This window comes from Nannospalax galili, unplaced genomic scaffold (genome assembly GCF_000622305.1).
Source record: "Nannospalax galili isolate Female #2095 unplaced genomic scaffold, S.galili_v1.0 scaffold1615, whole genome shotgun sequence".
In the NCBI taxonomy this organism is placed as follows: domain Eukaryota; kingdom Metazoa; phylum Chordata; class Mammalia; order Rodentia; family Spalacidae; genus Nannospalax; species Nannospalax galili.
Genome location: NW_008335851.1, coordinates 147246 through 165985, shown reverse-complemented (window position 1 = coordinate 165985; position 18740 = coordinate 147246). Strand labels below are relative to the sequence as shown.

Sequence of the window (18740 nt, the reverse complement as noted above, 5' to 3'; positions counted from 1 at the left end):
CACACACACACACACACACACACACACACACACACACACACTCTAAATGTTTTTGTTTTTGAGAGAGGGACCCACTGTGTAGCTCTGAAAACATTTAATGTGACTATTTCAACCACCACCTGAGGTGTACACTCTTATTGACCCCATGTTACAGATGCGGAAACAGGGAGGTTAAAAATCCAGTTGGTAAGGAGCCATATTGAGCTTTACTGTCATGAAAGCCTGATCCCAACCAGAAGGTTTCAGAACACTCCATCTCCCACTGCCTTCCAGCATTTTCCTTTTCCTTTCTCCCGACACACCTTTAGCACCTATTCTTTCCATGTACTCCACTCCGGAAATCACAAAGGATTCATCTCCTAATCCCCACGGCAGTATTTGGGGTCAGCTTGAACTGTGGTGAAGTGAGAGTCACCCCAGGCAAGGGAGACTCCAGAGGAGGCAGCTCAGCAGCTAACCTCCAGGCCCAGGCCCTGTACAGCAGCGGTGCAGCGCCATCTGCCGGAAGCCCGCGAGAGGATGCAGAACCCTGGATTCCAAGGAGCTAGTTGAATCACTCCGGAACCAACGGTGGCCGGCACTTTAACCCTCTGGGGGTGGCGGATGACACAGTCCATCGTGCAGAGCTGAAGGAGGCCTGAAGTCATGAGGAGCTCTACAGGGGGAGCCCGGAGACCTCCTACAGGCAGCCTGCTAGGCGGGCAGGAACTCCCCAAACCCTTCCCCTAGCTATGGTCCCTTCAGTATTGCAACTTCTGGGTTGTTTGGACGTGGCCACCTTGGGCAGAGTCCACCGTGCTGGTTAGGGACAGTGAACCCTGCTAGTTAACGTGGAGCTGACCGCTTGTGTTAGATGGAAAGTGGTGGAAGGGGAGGGGAGTTAGGTGCGGGAGGGAATCAGAGCCCAACGGACATCTGCAACACCTTGTGCTTGGTAGGTCAGGAGGAGGGCAGCTGCAGGCTTGTGGGAAGGCGGCACCTAGAGCAAAAACAGCCTGCAAGCTTTTTTTTTTTTTAAAAAAAAAAAAAAAACCCTCAAAGTTCCCCAAGGGTGCACAAGCCTCCAGTGTAGTCTGGCACTTGGCCCTATGCTTCTGCCAGTGTGGCCAGGTACGCGGCTCCCTTCTCTAGGTAGCCGCCACAGCCCCTTCGCAAATAGCTACCTGCTCATTTCCCATAGGCTCATTTCTAAGTGCCTCCCCTCCGTCTGCCCTCTTCTTCACCCACCCGGGTACCTTCCCACTGCCTGTCCTGGGAGCCCTCCACACCTCGGGTAGGGGCAAATACGGCGCCGGGCCGCTCTGACTTCAAACTTCCGAACCAAGCCCTCACAGCTGAGCTGGGAGCTAAGGCCTTATTCCTGGGGGCGGGGAGAGAAAACCCGATTGGCTCCCTGGGTCAGGTGACTTCCCCTCTTCAGGGGACTTTGAAGAAGAGCCAGGTCAAGTCTCCCAGGCCGTTAAAGGCTGGGACCACACAGCTGCGCCTCTGGTACAGCCAGGTTCAAGGAAAAAAAGCACTTAGAATGCCGATAGCCTGCAGGACCTAGCAAAGGCCATGTCTGCCTTTCTCTTTTCCAAACATCTTGGCTGGGGATTTCCTGCGGCTTTCCAGACTTCTGTCTTTTTCCCGCTAGCTCAGAAAGTGGCCAGGACTTGATTCTAATTCAGGCCTGCCTCGCGCCAGCTCTGTCAATTTGGACAAGCAACCCAAGACTTTTAAGTGCCCCCTCCTTCGAACAGAGGGGATAATAAGACCTCTGCAGTTGGGTGGGGTTGTTGTGGGAGTTAATTGGGTCAGAGCCTGAGCTCTGACTGCCCTAACAAGCCAGGTTCCACCACCCATCCTCAATAAGCCAATTTAACAATAGTGAAAAGCAGAGTAAGGAGATTCGATCCGTGTGGCCACACTGGGAAGGGAAACAAAGAAGTCCCGTGACTCTCAAGTCCATCTTTGGGGTCCTGACATGAAGTTTAGGTTTAAATAGAAGGCAGGAGGTGTGCATAATTTAGCAGTTCTGGTCAAGACATGGTCATGCTCATCACTGACCCATTATTGTCTGGGCTCCAGTCTCTTCTAGGAGAACTGTTCAAATCTCCTCTTGGGAGACAAACTCCCCCTCTGTCTGTCCTAGGCTTCAGCCTTTTCCTTCTCTCGGAAAGAGATTCCTGAAGAAATCATAATGTCTTGAGGGTCTGTTGTTTAAATAGTCTGATAGCCAAAATGAGGGATGCATGACTCTCTTTAGAACACCCTCATTCCCACCAGGCTGTAGTAGTTATAGAGTTACCCAGGCAGTTGAGGGTCTACCCAGTACCTGAAACTAAGGGTAGAAGTCAGGATAAGGCTGAAAAGATGGCTCAGTGGTTAAGAGCATATACCGCTCTTGCAGAAGACCAGAGTTTAGTTCTAACAGTCATGCCCAGTGGCTCACAATGGTCTGTAATGGATCCAATGCCCTCTTCTGGCCTACTCTCGTGCACGTACCCGCCCCAGACATACGCATATGCATACACATAGACATATACATACACACAATTTTAAAAATATTTTAAAAAGAAGTCACTGTGTAATTGACAGTGTTTTATTACTTTATAGTGGCACATAGATAAATACATCTATGGCATCCTAGGTTTGATGAAATATGGACTTTTTACTCATTGTGTTAGCCAAGTCCCCATCTGTAAGACAGGGCCAAAACCCTTCTCTCTGCCTGTCACTATGAGGCTAAAATGAGAAGCCAGGCAGTTTGGACATGCTCAGCCCTCCCTCCCTGTTGGACAGTTTTCTTCATAGGAAGCTCATTGGGCAAATGGAGCCTTTCAGAGCTGGGATCAGGCATACCAGCACTCCTTGTTTGTTTGTCTGGAAGAGGGAGGCTCAGCAGTGAGAGCCAAGCAAATATTTGTGGTTATGGATTAACCCGACTTCCAGGCTGACATGGCGGCATGAGGGCGAACTTGCAGTTTCTCCACAGCCCACCCCTGTAAGTCCCCCTCAGGGAAGGACTGTGAAGGGGTGTGGAAGGAGGGATGGGGAGGAGAGATGAACTATGAGGAAGGTGGGATCCTTGAGTGAGGGTTCTCCAGTCTATCCAGAACTTGGGTCAAGGGAAAGGAGGCCCTGCTTCTGCCTAGGCCATGGCATGGGCTGGCGTTCCCATAGTTCAAGGCACCTTCATGCCAAATGTCTCCATCTCACTAAATTGTGGGTCAGACTAGGAGTTCTCCAGGGCCCTGGGCCATCCGCAGAGGTAGCTTGGCTCGAATAACCCCCACTGCCCACCTCCACCCCCTCCTCTAAGGTGGGACACATGACTGAGGAAGTCAACAGAGGAAGAAAGTGAGGCCAGGAGGGGCTGTGCAGCTGGTGAGGGCAGCCCTGCCGGCCTGCCTGGTCTTCAGGGTAGTAAAGACCTTGAAGGTTACCCTTGGTTCAAGGCAAAGGTTAAGGCTCCAGAACTAGGACCATAAAGACTTAACCTTAAGTCCAAGCTCTGCCCCCCTCCTGGTTGTAGGTTTTTAATAAGCTGCTTACCCCCTCTGGGCCTCTGAACTCTCTTTCATGAAATGAAGGTGATAACATTATGCCTATCTCTTGGGTGGCTGTGAGCGTCACTGAGACAGTACTAGAAAGTGGTGACAGATGAGTGTTTGCTGTGTGTAAACTCTTGTGTGAGTGTGTGTGTGTGTGTGTGTGTATGTATGTGTGTTTGTTCTGATGTTGGGGATTGAACCCAGAGCCTTATGCATGCTAAGCATTTCTATACTACTGAGCTGCACCCTTCATCCCCAACACTTGTTTAACAGCTTTATGTGTGGAGTTGGGAAGATGGTACAGTTGATAGAGTGCTTGCCTTGCAAAGCATGAGGACTTGAGTTTGTTGATCCCCAAAACACATGTTAAAAAAAAAAAAAAAAAAAAGCTGGGTATGGTGACACTTACTTGTAATCCCAGTGCTAGGGAGTGGGACCAGGCTGATCCCTGGGGCTTTCTGTCCAGTCAGTCTTTCCTACTTGGTAAGTTCCAGACCATTGAGAGAACGTGTCTCAAAAAATAAGGTGGAGAGTGTCTGAGGAAGAACAGCCAGTACTTTCCTCAGGCCTTCATAGGCACGCACACATGTTACATGCACCTTCATGTACCCACACTCTCATAAGAGAGTTTTATGTGGACTACCATTTATTTTTTAATAACTATTTATGGCAGATATAAAGCTATTATATTTATTTACAAAAGAGGAAACTGAGGCATGAAACAAGTTAAGCATCTTGGCCAACACTGTTCTCTGGTAAGTGGGAGAATTTGCTCCAGGCTGTCTGGCTTCATGACTTGTCCTAAGTGGTGTGCACATTGTTTCAAAGACACCTCAGTGTCCAACTGAAGCTTGCTAGTGTTCTCAGCCCAGCTATGAAGCCAGCAAAGGCACAACCATCATCACCCCACGACTGTCACCAGAAAAAGAAGGAAGGGAGGAGGGTGCAAACACCCCTGCACTTCTCATTTCTGCATTGGGCCCTTCTGAGCCAAGCCCCCTTTGCCCTTTATGGGAACTCTGTGACCTCTTTGCTTAACTCTAAGGCCCAGTTGCCTCAGTTTTCTCACTGGCAATGACCCCACAGGGACGGCCCTCCCTCTCCCCCCCTTCCTCCCTCCCTCCCCCCCCTTCTCCCTTCCTTCCTTCCTTGCTTTTTTGTGTATGCAGGTACATGTGTCTGTGTATGCATGTAGAGGCCAGAAATCAATCTCCAGTATTTTCTACAAGAGCTATCCACCTTGTTTTTTGAGACAAAGTCTCTCGCTGGCCTGGAAGTCATCAAGTAGCCTGGCTGGCCATCAAGCCTCTGGGATCACTTTGTCTCCACTTCCCCTGAACTGGGATTAGAAGTACATGCCACCACACCTGGCTGTTTTTCTTTCTTTTTAAAAATTTTTAAAAATTTATTATTTTTATTTTATGTATATGAGTGTGCTACCTGAATGTGTATAAGTACACCCATGTCGTGCAATGCGTTTGGAGGACAGAAGAGGGTGTCAAATCCCCTGGAATTGGAGGTATAGATGGTTGTTAGCTGTTATGTGGGTGCTGGGAATTGAATCCTGGTCTTCTGCAAGACCAGTCAGTATTCTTATCTGCTGAGCCATATCTCTAGCCCCTGGCTATTTTTCCTTACACAGGTTCTGGGGATCAAACTTAAATCCCGCCCCCACCCCCACCCCCAGCTTGCATGACAGGTGCTTTTATCTACTGAGCTCTCCCCAGCCTAGGGATGGCTGCTTCATTCTACTCTTGGGATGGAGAGCAGCAGTGGTGTCCCAGGAACTTAGAAGTTTTCCTCAGACAGGTGTCAGCAGCTCCAGGATGTGGCATCTCACAAGCTTCCTGCTGTTCATGACCACCTGGGGAATTCCTGGCACACCAGCCCCTTCTGGTAAGCCTATCCCTGTCCCATCGAAGGACTCTTGGAGTGGGGCCTCCAGGGGCCTTCCCTGGCCTTCATACCTTCCCTCATTTCCTCTGAGCCTCAGTAAATTGCAGACCAGACGTCGAATTGGCTGGCAAGCCCAGGCAGGCCAGCAGCTGGGAAACAACCCAAAGGCTGAGAGGGCAGATACAGGTGATGGGTTTGGGTGGGTCAGAGAGTCCCCTGAACCTTCTTGCTCTACCCACTCTCTCCCAGTGGAGGAAGCACCAGACTCAGGCCTCTAGCCACCCCCTACCCTATGTGGCTCCTAAAATGGAAATCTGCATTCTCCTGTCCTGCCCTCAGGCCTCACAGCAAACAGGAGGCAGCCATTGTCCTCTGGGAGGTGCAGGGACAAATGGATCATTCCAGAGCCACTTAGGCTTTCTTGAACTTGTGCCTTGAGTGGCTTATCTGTCTGCTAAGCCCTTTTCCAGCCAGCCCCACCCACACCTGCTTTCTATCTCCACCTCAGCTTAAGCCTGTGTGCCTATCCCTGCAGCCCCTCTTGGATGTCTCTGACTAGGTCCCTCTCTCCTAGCTGTCCTACTCAAGACGCATCTCTCAGAGCCCAGCAGACACTTGGTGGCACACACTGGGTGACAGGTCTCTGTCCTCCAGATGTTCCCATTGAATGGGAAGAGATGGGGACTGTTTGATGGAGGAGGGTGGGAATCAAGGAACAAACAAGAAGGGCTCACTCAGCTATGCTGGGAGGAGTAAGGTGGATTTCACTTAGCAATCTTATTCTTTCATTACTATTTAGTATTATATAAGGTTACATAAGTCTGTTTTCTTGAACATATAACTTTGCAGTCTTTTTTTAAAATCAAAATTTACTTGTATTTATGTAGTGTCTGTGTGTGTATTACATGTGTGGGGGTAGCTATGGAGGCCAGAAAATGGCATTGGATCCTTGGGAGCCAGAGTTATAGGAGGGTGCTGGGTACCATCTCTCTAGCCCGTAACTTTGAAGTCTTAGCAGCAACAGGGACATCTGGCATTGTCACTGAGTGCTTAGTTCTGTGCCAAGCACCCTATCAAATGTTCTAGATGTGTCTTGGGCTGCATGTACCTCAAGACAGCTATGAATGTGGCCCAACACAAAATTGTAAACTTTAATTAAGATTTAAAAACATAATTTCTTTTTGGAATTTTTTTTTTTTGTAACTCAATCACACAGTTCTTGTGGAACATTGTAAATGACAATGTCACAGTATCAAGAAGTTGGACACGCCTGTGCCCACTTTGGGATGATTAGACTGAAGCTGAGAGGCATGAAGACAGAAGTCAGGTTCTGGGGCAGGTGAGATGGCTTATTAGGTGCCCGCTGGCAAGCCTGACCACCTGATTATCCCCAGCACCCACAAGGTGGAAGGAGAGAACAAACATCCACAAATAGTTCTCTGAAGCCCTCCATGTCTCTGTGGCACTCGCATGTCCACATGGTTGCACACATGTGCAAACTATAAATGCAATCTTAAAAGTCAGATTGGGGTTCAAAAGGAGGTCTGTTTGTCTCAGAGCCCATGCTTTGAAAGGTCAAGACTCTTGTCCTCCCAGGAGGTTCCTGGGGACTGAGCAGAAGAGCAGGGCACATCCTTCTCAGGACTTATAATAAGCCTTGAGGGACTAAGACAAGCTCTTTCTAGGCCCACTCCTGCTGGGCTTCCTTAGACTCCTCATGGCTTGACCCCTCTTGGGTCCCTCTACCACAGTGACACCCCCCCCCCGCCTTCCCAAACCAGATCTAGTGTTCTCCAGCAGTAAGCAAGCCCACCAGGTACTGCGTATCAAACGAGCCAACAGCTTCCTGGAGGAACTGCGGCCAGGCAGCCTGGAGCGGGAGTGCATGGAGGAGATCTGTGACTTTGAGGAGGCCCAGGAGATTTTTCAAAATGTGGATGACACTGTAAGGCCACCATACTGGGTCCAGAGGGTGAGGCTCGGGGTGGGCTGGGGGCTGGCTGAGGCATAGAGGAGCAGGCAAGCATGACCTCTGTCAGAGAGGTTTTTGAAGTTGGATGAGTTGGTTGGGTAGTATGGGAGCTGGCCTTATTTAAGGGTTGGTCAGGGCACAGGAAACTATAAGAAGCAGGACTCTGAAAATGAGCTCAGGGAAGAGAGTCTGGGCATCTTGGCTGGGCTTCCAGCCCCTCTGTGGGAAGTTCAGTGAGTCCTCAGTGGTCACTGACCACCACTGCCTAGCCTTTCTGTCTCTCCTTTCCTGTCTCCTTGTTTCCACTTTGCCCTGTACATTATGGTCAGGGTATGTGACCAAGACTCTGATGCCTGTCCTCATAGGGTACTCTGGGTCTTAGTCAGCTAGGACCTAGCAAGTCATGTGTCAGGGGTTCTGAGGATACTGGCTTAGATAAAGAAAGTCTTGATGGTGAGGGGTCCCCCAAACCCAGGAGGAGGAGGATGGAACTGGAAGAACTCAGAGCAGCCAGTCGGGGAACTTAAGTCCTTTGGGTGGCTGTGGATGGCACTGTGGGAGTAGATGCTCTGGGGGCAGAGATCCAGGTGTATAGGGAGGGATGGTGGGGGGTGCAAAGAGCACAATGGTGACAATCAGGCTTGACCCTTGTTTATCTGGAAGCCCTTCACACTCACTGCTCACTGGCTTTCCTGGGACAGGACATACCTAGGAGGAAAAGGTGTCCTGTGGGCTTCCTTTGGCTCCTGACTGTGCCCTCTCCCTCCACAGCTGGCCTTTTGGACCACATACTTCGGTGAGTGCAGTCTAGACTCCTGACTGGGAAGCTGTGCTTGCTCAGATCACTGGAGGTGAGAAGAGGGAGCTAGAAGTCCCATGTCCTCCACTGTCCCATCCCACTGTGTTTCACAGATGGTGACCAGTGCAAAGCCCCGCCCTTGGACCACCAATGCGACAGCCCTTGTTGTGGACATGGCAAGTGCATTGATGGCCTGGGTAGCTTCAGCTGCAGCTGCGACGAGGGCTGGGAGGGCAAATTCTGCCAGCATGGTGAGGGGACGCCTGGTGGGCAGCCAGGCCCAGTCAGCATAGGTAGGGGAGGAGGGCGGGGCGTTCAGGGCCACTTTGGGCTGCCCGGCTCCCCTGTTCTGTGCAGAGCGTGGCTTCCTCGACTGCCGGGTTGACAATGGTGGCTGCTCACACTACTGCCTGGAGGATGACGGAGGTCGGCGCTGCAGCTGTGCCCCAGGCTACAAGCTGGCGGATGACCACATGCAATGCAAGTCCACAGGTAAGCCAAGGCTGACCTTCCATGAGCATCCCTGGGTTCAGGGATCCCCACATCGGCTGGAAGGGGAGTCAGGGAACTCCTGGGGAGCAAGAACATCTTAGGGACCCAAGACAAGTGGACGTGCCTTCCCACTCCTTAAGTGGTCAGCTCAGGCCCTGCTTCTTGCTTTTTCCCTTGCTTGCTTGCCTTACTCCAAGTGCCCCTGCCCCTGCTCACCTTGGGGACATACTGGAGTACAGGAGCACAGCTCTCTCTCTCTCTCTCTCTCTCTCTCTGTCTTTCTCTGTCTCTCTGTCTCTCTGTCTCTGTCTCTCTCTCTCTACACACACACACACACACACACACACACACATGCACACACACACACAAATACACACACAAAGGCTACACTTCCCCCATCTACACTTCTGGATATGTTGCTTCAGAGCAGAACCCTGGTTCTACCTTCCTTTTAGATTTTAGCTTTTCCTTGAATTTTTTATTTGGACAAAGTAGTTGGGGACTTAGTTTAAGAAGCCAGGGATTTACAACTTGTATGATAGAGTTCAGCATGTTTTCCCAGGCATAGGTCTTTTTTTCCTTATACAATACCCTTGATAGACCCTTTTTAAAAAATATTTTATTATTTTATGTATATGAGTGTTTTGCCTGCATGTATATAAATGTACCCAGTCCTGCAATGCTGGTGGAGGTCAGAAGAGGGTGTTGGATTCCTGTGGAACTGGAGTAACAGGCGGATTTTAGCCACCATGTAGGTGGCTAGGAATTAAACCTGGGTCCTCTGCAAGAGCAGCCAGAGCACTTAACCTCTAAGTCATCTCTCTAGCCCTATTGATGAACCCTTTTGATGAGAAAATTAATCTTCTGTGTCTAGGGACATTTTCTTTTTTTGAAGTACTAGGGATTGAACCTAGGTCTTGGAATATATTAGGCAGGTGTTCTACCCTGAGCTATACTGGGACTAGACAGTCCCAGCTGTCTCTCTGTCATCTCTTATCCACTCTCTTTTCTTTTTGAAGCAAGGTTTCACTAAGTCACTCAGGCTGACCTTGAATTCACTCTGTAGTTCAGACAAGTCTTAAACTTGCCATTCTTCTGCCTCAGCCTCCCAACTAGCTGGGATTACAGGACAGGTCTGGGCCACCAGGCCTGGCTCTTCGAACATTTTAAGGCTATTTCTTTGACAATCTCCCTTGTCTCTTTGCTGCCTCTTTCTACATCTCTTATAACAGTCATGTCTTTTCAGTCTCTGACTTTTTTAAAAAACAGGGTTTCATGTATTCCAGGCTGACCTTGAACTCATTTTGTAATGAGGATGACTTTGATTTTCTGACCCTCCTTGCCTCTATTTTCCAAGTGCTGGGATTACAGGCATGCACTAACCCTGATTTTATTCAGTGTTGAGGATGGAACCCAGGGCTTTGTGCATACAAGGCAAGCACTCTGTCACCTAAGCTCCCCAGCCTTGACTTTGTAGTCTTTCAGGTAACTATTTATAGCTTGATCTTCTAGTCTTTATACAGAAACACATTTTTGAAAAAATTTTTGAGACAGGTCTCCCTGTAGCCCAACTAGCCGAGAACTCACTATGTGGGCCAGGCTGGCCTCCCTCTCACAGAGATTGGCCTGCCTCTGCCTCTGCCTCATGAGTGCTGGGATTAAAGGCATGCACCACCACACCTGGTGTCAGAAACATACTTTTTAGCTTTCTATTTTGAATTTGATCTGATAATAGATTCACAAGAAGTTGCAAGGAAGTCCCCGATGGGATTGTCTGGTTGTGGGCTTTCCTGAAGGGCATCAGAAGGCCAGGGGCATCAACAGAAACTTTGGTTCTGCAACTCCTTAGGCCTCTCCATCTAGGTGGGTGTTGAGAAGGGTACCTGCAAGGCTAGAGAATGCTTTTAATTACCTGCAAGCCCCTCAGAGCAGGGTAGGCAGAAGAGCTGGCATCTCTACAGCCCACAGACCTTGCATGATTCTCTGGACTTCCAACTACGCCATTCTTTTTTAATAATTTCAAGTTTTTTTTAATGTATATGCATGTATTGCTTGCATGCAGATAAGTGCACCTGTGTCATGCAATGCTTGCAGAGGACAGAGAGGCAGAGGACAGAGAGGCTGTGAGATCCCCTGGAACTGGAGTTAGGACAGTTGTTAGCTGCCATGTGGGTTCTGGGATTCAAACCTTGGTCTTCTGCAAGAACAACCAGTGTTCTTAACTGCTGAGCCATCTCTCCAGCCCCATAATTTCAAGTTTTAATTTTATGTGTATGAGTGTATTGCCTGCATGCATATAAGGGCACCTGTGTCATGCAATACCAGAAGGAGATCAGAAGAGGACATAGGATCCCCTGGAACTGAAGTTAATGGACAATTATTAGTCACCATGTGGGTGCTGGGAACTCTGCAAGAGTTCCCAGGTCCTCTGTAAGAGCAGCCAGTGCTCCTAATCACTGTGTCATCTTTTCAGCTCCCTATCCAAACTTTACTGAAGAGTTGCCTGGAATCTCCACATCACAACCTCTGCTTAACCTTCCTCAGGGATGGACCTTTGTAGGGGAGACAGAGGGAGTCAAGCCACAAGGATGGCTCTCTTAAGTGTCTTGTGTCAGCCCTTGTCATGCCCAGTGTGCAGTTATATCAATACTGCACCTAGCCCTGGGGGCGGGGGGGGGTCCAGAAGCCTGCTGAGGGGTTGTATGCAATCTCAGTTTCTGGGCACTCTGGTATTGGTAGAGACTTTTGCTTCTCAGTTTGCAAAGTCAGACACCAAGTCTACCTGCTAGCCAGCTTTTGACATTTTGTTGCTACTGTCTCCTATCCATTCTGTCATTCTTTGCTTCCCATGATGATGGTGTCCTACTGCTCCACCAGTCTAGATCTCCCAACCTAGTATTCAAAGCCTATAGGAGCAGACCCTGCAGGCCATCCAGCCCCTGGTTCTCCATGTCATACCCTCTGCTGTAATAAGAGAGGCCTCGCAGTGATGCTTTCCAAGAATGCACATCTTTGGGGTTGGGGAGACGGCTCAGTTGGTAAAGAGCTTACTGTGAAAGCACAAGGACCGAGTTTGGATTCCCAGGCCCCACATAAAAAGCCAGGTGCGGTTATGTGTGCCTGTAACCCCAGTGTGCTAAGGGGGAGAATGGAGGCAGTAGGATTCACTACCCAGCCAGTCTGGCCAACTGGTGAGTTCCTGGTTCAGTGAGAGACTCTGTCTCAAAATAAAGGTGGAGAAATAATTAAGACAGACACTCAACATTGATCTCTGGCTTCTACATGCATGTGCACCAGCACACACACGCACACACACAAGAATGCCCTTCTCTCTCTCTCTCTCTCTCTCTCTCTCTCTCTCTCTCTCTCTCGCTCTCGCTCTCGCTCTCGCTCTCGCTCTCGCTCTCGCTCTGGGTCTCATGTAGCCCAGAGTGGACTCAAAATCACTATATAGCCTGGGACGATCTTGAACTTCAGATTCTCCTGCCTCTCCCTCTCAAGTGCTACAATTACAGATGTGTCTCATTATGCCAGCTGAATGCAATGCTGGGGATCAAACCCAAGGCATTATGCATGTTAGGCAAGCACTCTACCAACTAAGCTATATCCCAGCCTTGTCCACATCATTTCTTATTTCCATTAGGATCTTGGCAGAAGATCTTGACAAAAGATCACCTTGGAGATGATCTTCCATAGCCCTGGGGTATAAAGAATCTGGAGACCTTTAGCCACCTGTTCAGGGCCCTTAGGTACTGATGCTGCTTGGACTGAGCCTTGCCAGTAGATGACACTATTTGTTGCCTGACTGATCAGAGCCATCCCAGCTAATACTGAGTGTCCTAAGCAGCACTTCTTGATTCCTCTTGTGTGGCAACCTAGCCTACCATCAGGAGAAAGGCCAAGGTAAGAGGACAGCTTCAGGAGTCTTGCCTGGCAGTTACCTTACCACCTCCTTCTTGTTTTCAGTGAATTTTCCATGTGGGAGGTTGGGGAGGTGGATAGAGAAGAAGCGCAAGAATGTCAAACGGGACACAGACCCAGAGGATGAACTAGAACTAGGTCCTAGGATCATCAACGGAACGCTGACCAAACAGGGAGACAGCCCCTGGCAGGTAAGAAGGAGGTCAGGGCTTCCTATACTCTTACTAGCAACCCCTGCTCTGATGAAGAAATGGGGAGGGAAGTACTGCTGCTTGGAGGGATGGGTGGGGGCTGGTCAGGTAAGGGTGGGCAAATTCAGGGGTTGGCAGGTTACTTGATGGAAGGGGTTTAGGTATGGATGGGAGCATGCAGGAGGCAGAGTTCTGAGGTTTAGGAAGAGATGGAGAGACAGAGCTGTGAGGGTGGGGATTGGGGCAGAGACCCTGCTCATGGAGAGAGTTCTTGCATAGGAAAGGGCTAGAAGAAAGCACTGAAATTGAGCATCTCCAGCCTCAATATAGGCAGTAACACTAGTTTCTCCTCTTTACCAGGCTCTGGGGTGGGGGAGTACAGGTAATTAACAGGTGTGGTGAGCGCTTGGTGAGTGCAGAGACTCTGAGATTCAGTAGGCAACTGGTGAGAGTCAGGATGGCCATTAGAACAGGGACTGAAAGAGGTCTAAGGCGGATGCCTCAAGCATCCTGGGTAACACAAAGGCTTCCCAGAAGATGTGAGGCCTGACCCAAGCCCCAGCAGGGGAGCTTTCTGATGCTGGTGTGACTGACTGCAGGAACAGCATGGGCCATGTCAAAGAGCTGCTCTGACACAGGCCAACACTGGACAATGTGACAAATAGAAAACACCAGAAAATAACCTTAAGTCTATGTATGCCAGTGGACTCAGGAACCAGGAACCCAAGGAAGTGCTTGAAACTGCTTGGGGGCACATAAGACCTAGGGGCACAGCACTGGGAGTTGTCAGCGGCAGTCCTGTGATGTCATCTCCAGGCGATCCTTCTGGACTCCAAGAAGAAGCTGGCCTGTGGAGGGGTGCTCATCCACTCTTCCTGGGTGCTGACGGCGGCCCACTGCATGGAGAACACTAAGAAGCTCACCGTGAGGCTCGGTGAGGGTTACACCAAGGAGGAACAGCTGCCAGAGGCCTGGGGTAGAACAGGGGAAGCAGGCACGCTGCCCAAGGTTGAAGGATCCTGGCACTTAGGCACTTGCACTCCACAGAAAATACTTAGGGGGAAGGGGCCTCTGTGCCAGCACCCTGCTCACACTATAACCTCAGGCAGCTAGGGGATTCTCTGGTGCCACTTCAGATCTAGGCCCATGTGTGTGTGTGTGAGGGGAGGTGCACATCCAGGCCTTGCTCCCACTGCTGTGTGGGGGCCTCAGCACTCTGCCACAGGAAGACCCATGAAACTGTGTGAGCCTCATATAGACAGACAGGGTGGAGCTGTGCAGCAGTGGCTGGCCTTGCTAGTTGCTCCCTAAGAGTCTACGGGTCCCCAAGCCTAGGCCCTACTCTGACAATTTCTGAAGTGGCTTTTAGTAGACTCTACACATAAAGCAAAGGGGGAGCTGGGAAATGGCTTAGATGGTAATGTGAGGATTTGAGTCAAATCCCCATCACCCACATAAAAGCCAAGCATGGGAGTGGAGAGCTGTAATCCCTGTACTGGGAAGGCAGACAAGAGGAGCTCTGGGGCTTGCTGGTCAGTCAGTCTAGCTGAATCTGTGAGCCCCAAGTTCAGTGAGAGATTCTGCCTCAAAATATAGGGTGGTAAGTGATCAAGAAAGACACCCAGCATTGACCTCTGGCCTCCACATGCACATGCAGCTACACACATATACATCCCCCATGAACATGGACACATAAATGCATTGAAAAAGGGAAGGTGTGTAGAGAACGACAAAATTGACACACCATACAGCTACCTTCAGTACAGGCAATGAGCTGTGGCCCCTGGGGCTTGTGTGGGACTCTGACTCTGCTTCCCAGAGCCATCACCTGGCCAAGAGGGCCTGTCTCTCCCTGTTGTCCAGATCATTCTTGCTAGCAGCACCTGGGTTTTGTTGGCCCTCCCCTTTGGGTCTTGATGCCCTCCTGTTTGTCTCTCTAGTTGTTCCTGGTTCCCGTCCTTTGTGGCTCTGCTCTGGGTCCTGGGTTTGTAGGTACTTCTGGCTTCCCAGCTGTTTTGTTTTCTTGATCTTGCTGCTCAGTCTGTGAGTTCTGAATGCAGAGCAGCCTTCTGCCCCTTTAGGATTGGTGCCCACTGGCCCATCCACTCCACACTTCTGGCAGGAAAAGCCACCCTTAATGAGGATCTGAGGCACAAACAGGTGGCCCTGCACCAGTGCCTGGGACACACAGGGATCAGTTTCAGATCCTCATACAGGCAGAACATCAGAAGCAAGGCAGTGCTGTGGGCTCCCCCAGCCCACTCTGACAGTGCCCTCGTCCCTGCAGGTGAATATGACCTGCGGCGTAGGGACAAGTGGGAGTTGGACCTGGACATCAAGGAAGTCCTTGTTCACCCAAACTACAGTCGGAGCACCAGTGACAACGACATTGCACTGCTGCGCCTGTCCAGGCCAGCTACCCTTTCCAAAACCATTGTGCCCATCTGCCTGCCAGACAATGGCCTGGCGGAGAGGGAGCTCACCCAGGTTGGCCAGGAGACGGTGGTGACAGGCTGGGGCTATCACAGCGACAGAAACAAAGATGGCAAGAGGAACCGCACCTTCATCCTCACCTTCATCCGAATTCCCGTGGCCCCACGCAACGAGTGCATGCAGGTCATGAGCAATGTGGTCTCAGAGAACATGCTGTGCGCAGGCATCATTGGCGACCCAAGGGATGCCTGTGATGGTGACAGTGGGGGGCCCATGGTGGCCTTCTTCCGTGGCACTTGGTTCCTAGTGGGCCTAGTGAGTTGGGGTGAGGGCTGTGGGCACCTCAACAACTATGGTGTCTACACTAAAGTCAACAACTACCTCGACTGGATCCAGAGCTACATCAGGGATAAGGATGCCTCCCTCAAGAGTCAGGAGCTTTAGCACCTCTCATTGCTGTCTCTGGACCCCAGGGGCCACTCTTGGAGTGGGCCTGGGCTTTTGCGTGCCAAGATATTAAAGGGGCATGCAACAAACACACCTGCCTGAGCTCCTATCTATCCTTCTTCCATCCTTTTTATGGGCTGTTCTGGAGAGAACTAGCATTTATTGAGCATCTACTTTACACAAAGAATCTTATGAACAGAATCCTGCTTAACTCTCAAAGCAGTTCTGTGGGGGAACAGGGCCAAGTTCTGTGGAATCTGAGGCTTGGGGGGTGACTGCTTTACAGACAGGAATAAAAATGTAATTATGAGGTTGCTAGCACCTTTCTCAAAGTCTTGGAAAGAGTTCCTGCAAGTCACAGGTTGGAAAGTCAAAGGTCAACTGACTTGACAGTGGCCTGTGGTACAGGCAGGTGAGGCTCAGAAGGTCCACATGGCAGGGCCAAGGCTCAAACCAAAGACCCACTACAAAACTCAGCTTATTGTTCCTGGGGGCAGGTGGTTTTTGTTTAGTTTTTTGTGTGTGCTTGTGTGCATGTGTGAGTGCATGTTCATGTGTGCACATGTGTGCATGCATGTGCTCATGTGTGGCGGTCAAAAGACAACTTCAGGTACTAGCCTCCTTTTTTTATGTGTATGTGTATTGCCTGCATGCATGTAAGGGCACATGTGTCATGCAATGCTAGTTGGGGACAGAAGAGGGCATCAGCTTACAAGATATAGGTATAGGAAAGGATTTTCTAAATCGGACAAAAGTTGCTCAGGAATTAAGGTCAGCAATCAACAAGTGGGACCTCATTAAACTAAAAAGCTACACAGCAAAAGAAACAATCAAAAAAGTGAAGAGAAAATCCACAGAATGGAAAAAAAGTCTTCACTAGTGACACATCTGACAGAGGTTTAACATCCATCCAGAATATATAAAGAACTCAAAAAACAAAGAATCAAGAAATCAAATGACCCAGTTAAAAGATGGTCTAAAGATCTAAACAGAGAGTTTCAAAGAAATAAAGATGGCTAAGAAACATCTCAAAAAGTGTTCAACATAATTTGTAATTAGGGAAATGCAAATTAAAACCACCACCCTAAGGTATCATTTTACCCCAGTCAGACTGGCTAGGATCAAGAGAACAAATAATACCAAATGCTGGCGAGGATGTGGAGAAAATGGGAATGCTCATTCACTGCTGGTGGGATTACAAACTCGTGCAACCTCCTATGGAAAACAGTGTGGAGAACTCTTACAAATCTAAAAATGAACCTACCATATGACCCGGTTATACCACTCCTTGGCATATACCCAAAGGATGCATCCTATTGTAGAGACACTTGTAGAACCATGTTTGTTGCTGCTCTTTTCACAATAGCTAAGAGATGGAAGCAACCTAAGTGCCCCTCAACTGACAAGTGGTTAACAAAAATGTGGTATATTTACACAATGGAGTTCTATTCAGCAGTGAAGAAAGATGAAATAATGAAATTTGCAGGTAAATGGATGGACCTAGAAACTGTTATACTAAGTGAAGTAACACAGACTCAGAAAAACAAATGACATATGTTCTCCCTCATATGTGGATCGTAGCACCAAATCTTTTTAAATCCCATGTCCTTTTAATAAGATGATGCTGTACAGCAGTCTCTTCTGCGTGAAATACCAACCATCATCCTGACTTCAGCTATGCCTGATCGCTAAACATCGTCACAATTGGGCTTGTTGACAGTTGTGCTCATTCATTAAAGGAAGGCCAAACAGGGACATTGGACCCTCACCAGAGTATCTAGCCACTCTTCCCAGCCAACTGTATGTAATTTGGCTCTAATCACACATGGTCTCCTGGATTTGGGGAGGGCTAAAGTATACAGTCTAGAGAAGGCTAGGAAGAGAAGGCATGACCCATGCTGCATGTAAAGGCTTTCCGATGTGCATACCCTCAGGTCATACATACTCCTCAGCAACCCCTCAGTTATCTCGGTAAGCTCAGTACATTCATTGGTTCCCTAGTAAAACTTCAGTCAAACATTGGCTTGACACTAGAACCTTAAAAGGGAATAAGCACTGCTTAGTATCCCCAGGAAAAGAATTCTCACAACACATGGAATATATATTTGCTAATGCTATTATGTCTCTTAATTATTAAAAAAAAGAAAATGAGAATGTAAAAGATGTTAAAAGGATATGGGAATGGAGATATTTTCCAAAATAGAAAAAATGAAAAAGCCTAAGCAAGTGATGAGGGTCTGTGTAGGTTTCTTATGATATATAAAGGATGAGACAAAAATAATATACCCATAATCTTAAAATGTCTGTGGTCATAGTTCAGTCAACTAGTTTAAGGAACAAAATATGTATCTAGTCCAGGTTTACCTGAGAATATTTGGTTTTTTACCCAAGCTTTATCTACATAGCACATGGTAATTAAAAGTACCAGACTGGTAGAACTAACCTTATTGGATGTTTAATAGCCATACTTTAAGGCCTATACTAATGTGGTCAGAGGGACTTAAAGGACAGTTTTTGCCCCTTGCCCTTCAAGGTCGACTAAGTTCCAGGGGACTATGGAACATCTCTCAAAATGTCCTGTAACTGTGGTGAGTTACCTGTTTTCTTGTTCAGGGAGGCCATGGAGACCCCACGAGATAGACTTGAACCAGTGCCCAGCCTACAAAGAGGAGGGTCAACTCAGAGGAAACATCTCATCCATGCTTCCAAGTGAAGCCAGACATGGTGGAGCAGGACCTTTGACTTCACATAGATGGAACTGGTAAAAGAAAGGAGCCAGGGGCCCCTCCCAAGCCCATATGACCCCTGAAGAACAGATCCTCCAAGGACCTGAAGAGTAAAAATAAATTGATGTATTTGGCCCAACTGTATGGTCTTAAACACCCAAAAGGAAAGTATAACTAAAGAGTAAAGTTATCAGTATATTTCTTTAAGAGTTCAAGGGATTACACGTCTCAGACATTGTCCATATAAAAAGTTATTTAGACAATTATTTCTCATTGATGATTTTGTTCCTAATCAGAAAGTGCTGCTCAGATGTAAGACTTCAAATC

General features: G+C 48.8%; 1 protein-coding gene and 1 long non-coding RNA gene across 3 annotated transcripts; one reads left to right on the top strand and one right to left on the bottom strand.

Annotated features, from left to right (window-relative positions):
• Positions 1-77: 77 nt before the first annotated feature.
• Positions 78-1319, bottom strand: LOC115069936. The gene is made up of 2 exons (XR_003849170.1): positions 1269-1319; positions 78-626 (listed from the first exon to the last, which is right to left on the bottom strand). It is a non-coding gene; the product is annotated as an uncharacterized LOC115069936 (long non-coding RNA).
• Positions 1320-2878: 1559 nt separating this feature from the next.
• Proc (protein C, inactivator of coagulation factors Va and VIIIa) lies at positions 2879-15780 on the top strand. 2 transcript variants are annotated; one of them, XM_029562296.1, is made up of 9 exons: positions 2879-2986; positions 5342-5432; positions 7214-7377; positions 8176-8200; positions 8317-8454; positions 8561-8695; positions 12662-12807; positions 13624-13741; positions 15095-15780. In XM_029562296.1, exons 2-9 carry the CDS (start codon positions 5363-5365, stop codon positions 15682-15684), a joined length of 1386 nt encoding a protein of 461 aa, XP_029418156.1. In that variant the 5' UTR covers positions 2879-2986; positions 5342-5362; the 3' UTR covers positions 15685-15780. The 2 variants fall into 2 exon arrangements, with proteins under 2 accessions (XP_029418156.1, XP_017653001.1); XM_017797512.2 differs by having other exon boundaries at positions 2883-2986; positions 5346-5432.
• The last annotated feature ends 2960 nt before the right edge of the window (positions 15781-18740 follow it).

What these genes read in the sequence shown, in the direction of transcription:
- Proc (XM_029562296.1), top strand. Translation starts at nt 5,363, where the DNA reads ATGTGGCATCTCACAAGCTTCCTGCTGTTCATGACCACCTGGGGAATT. An exon ending in CTTTTGGACCACATACTTCG is followed by an intron (nt 8,201 to 8,316) that starts GTGAGTGCAGTC and finishes TGTGTTTCACAG; the next exon opens with ATGGTGACCAGTGCAAAGCC. An exon ending in AGGGAGACAGCCCCTGGCAG is followed by an intron (nt 12,808 to 13,623) that starts GTAAGAAGGAGG and finishes TGTCATCTCCAG; the next exon opens with GCGATCCTTCTGGACTCCAA.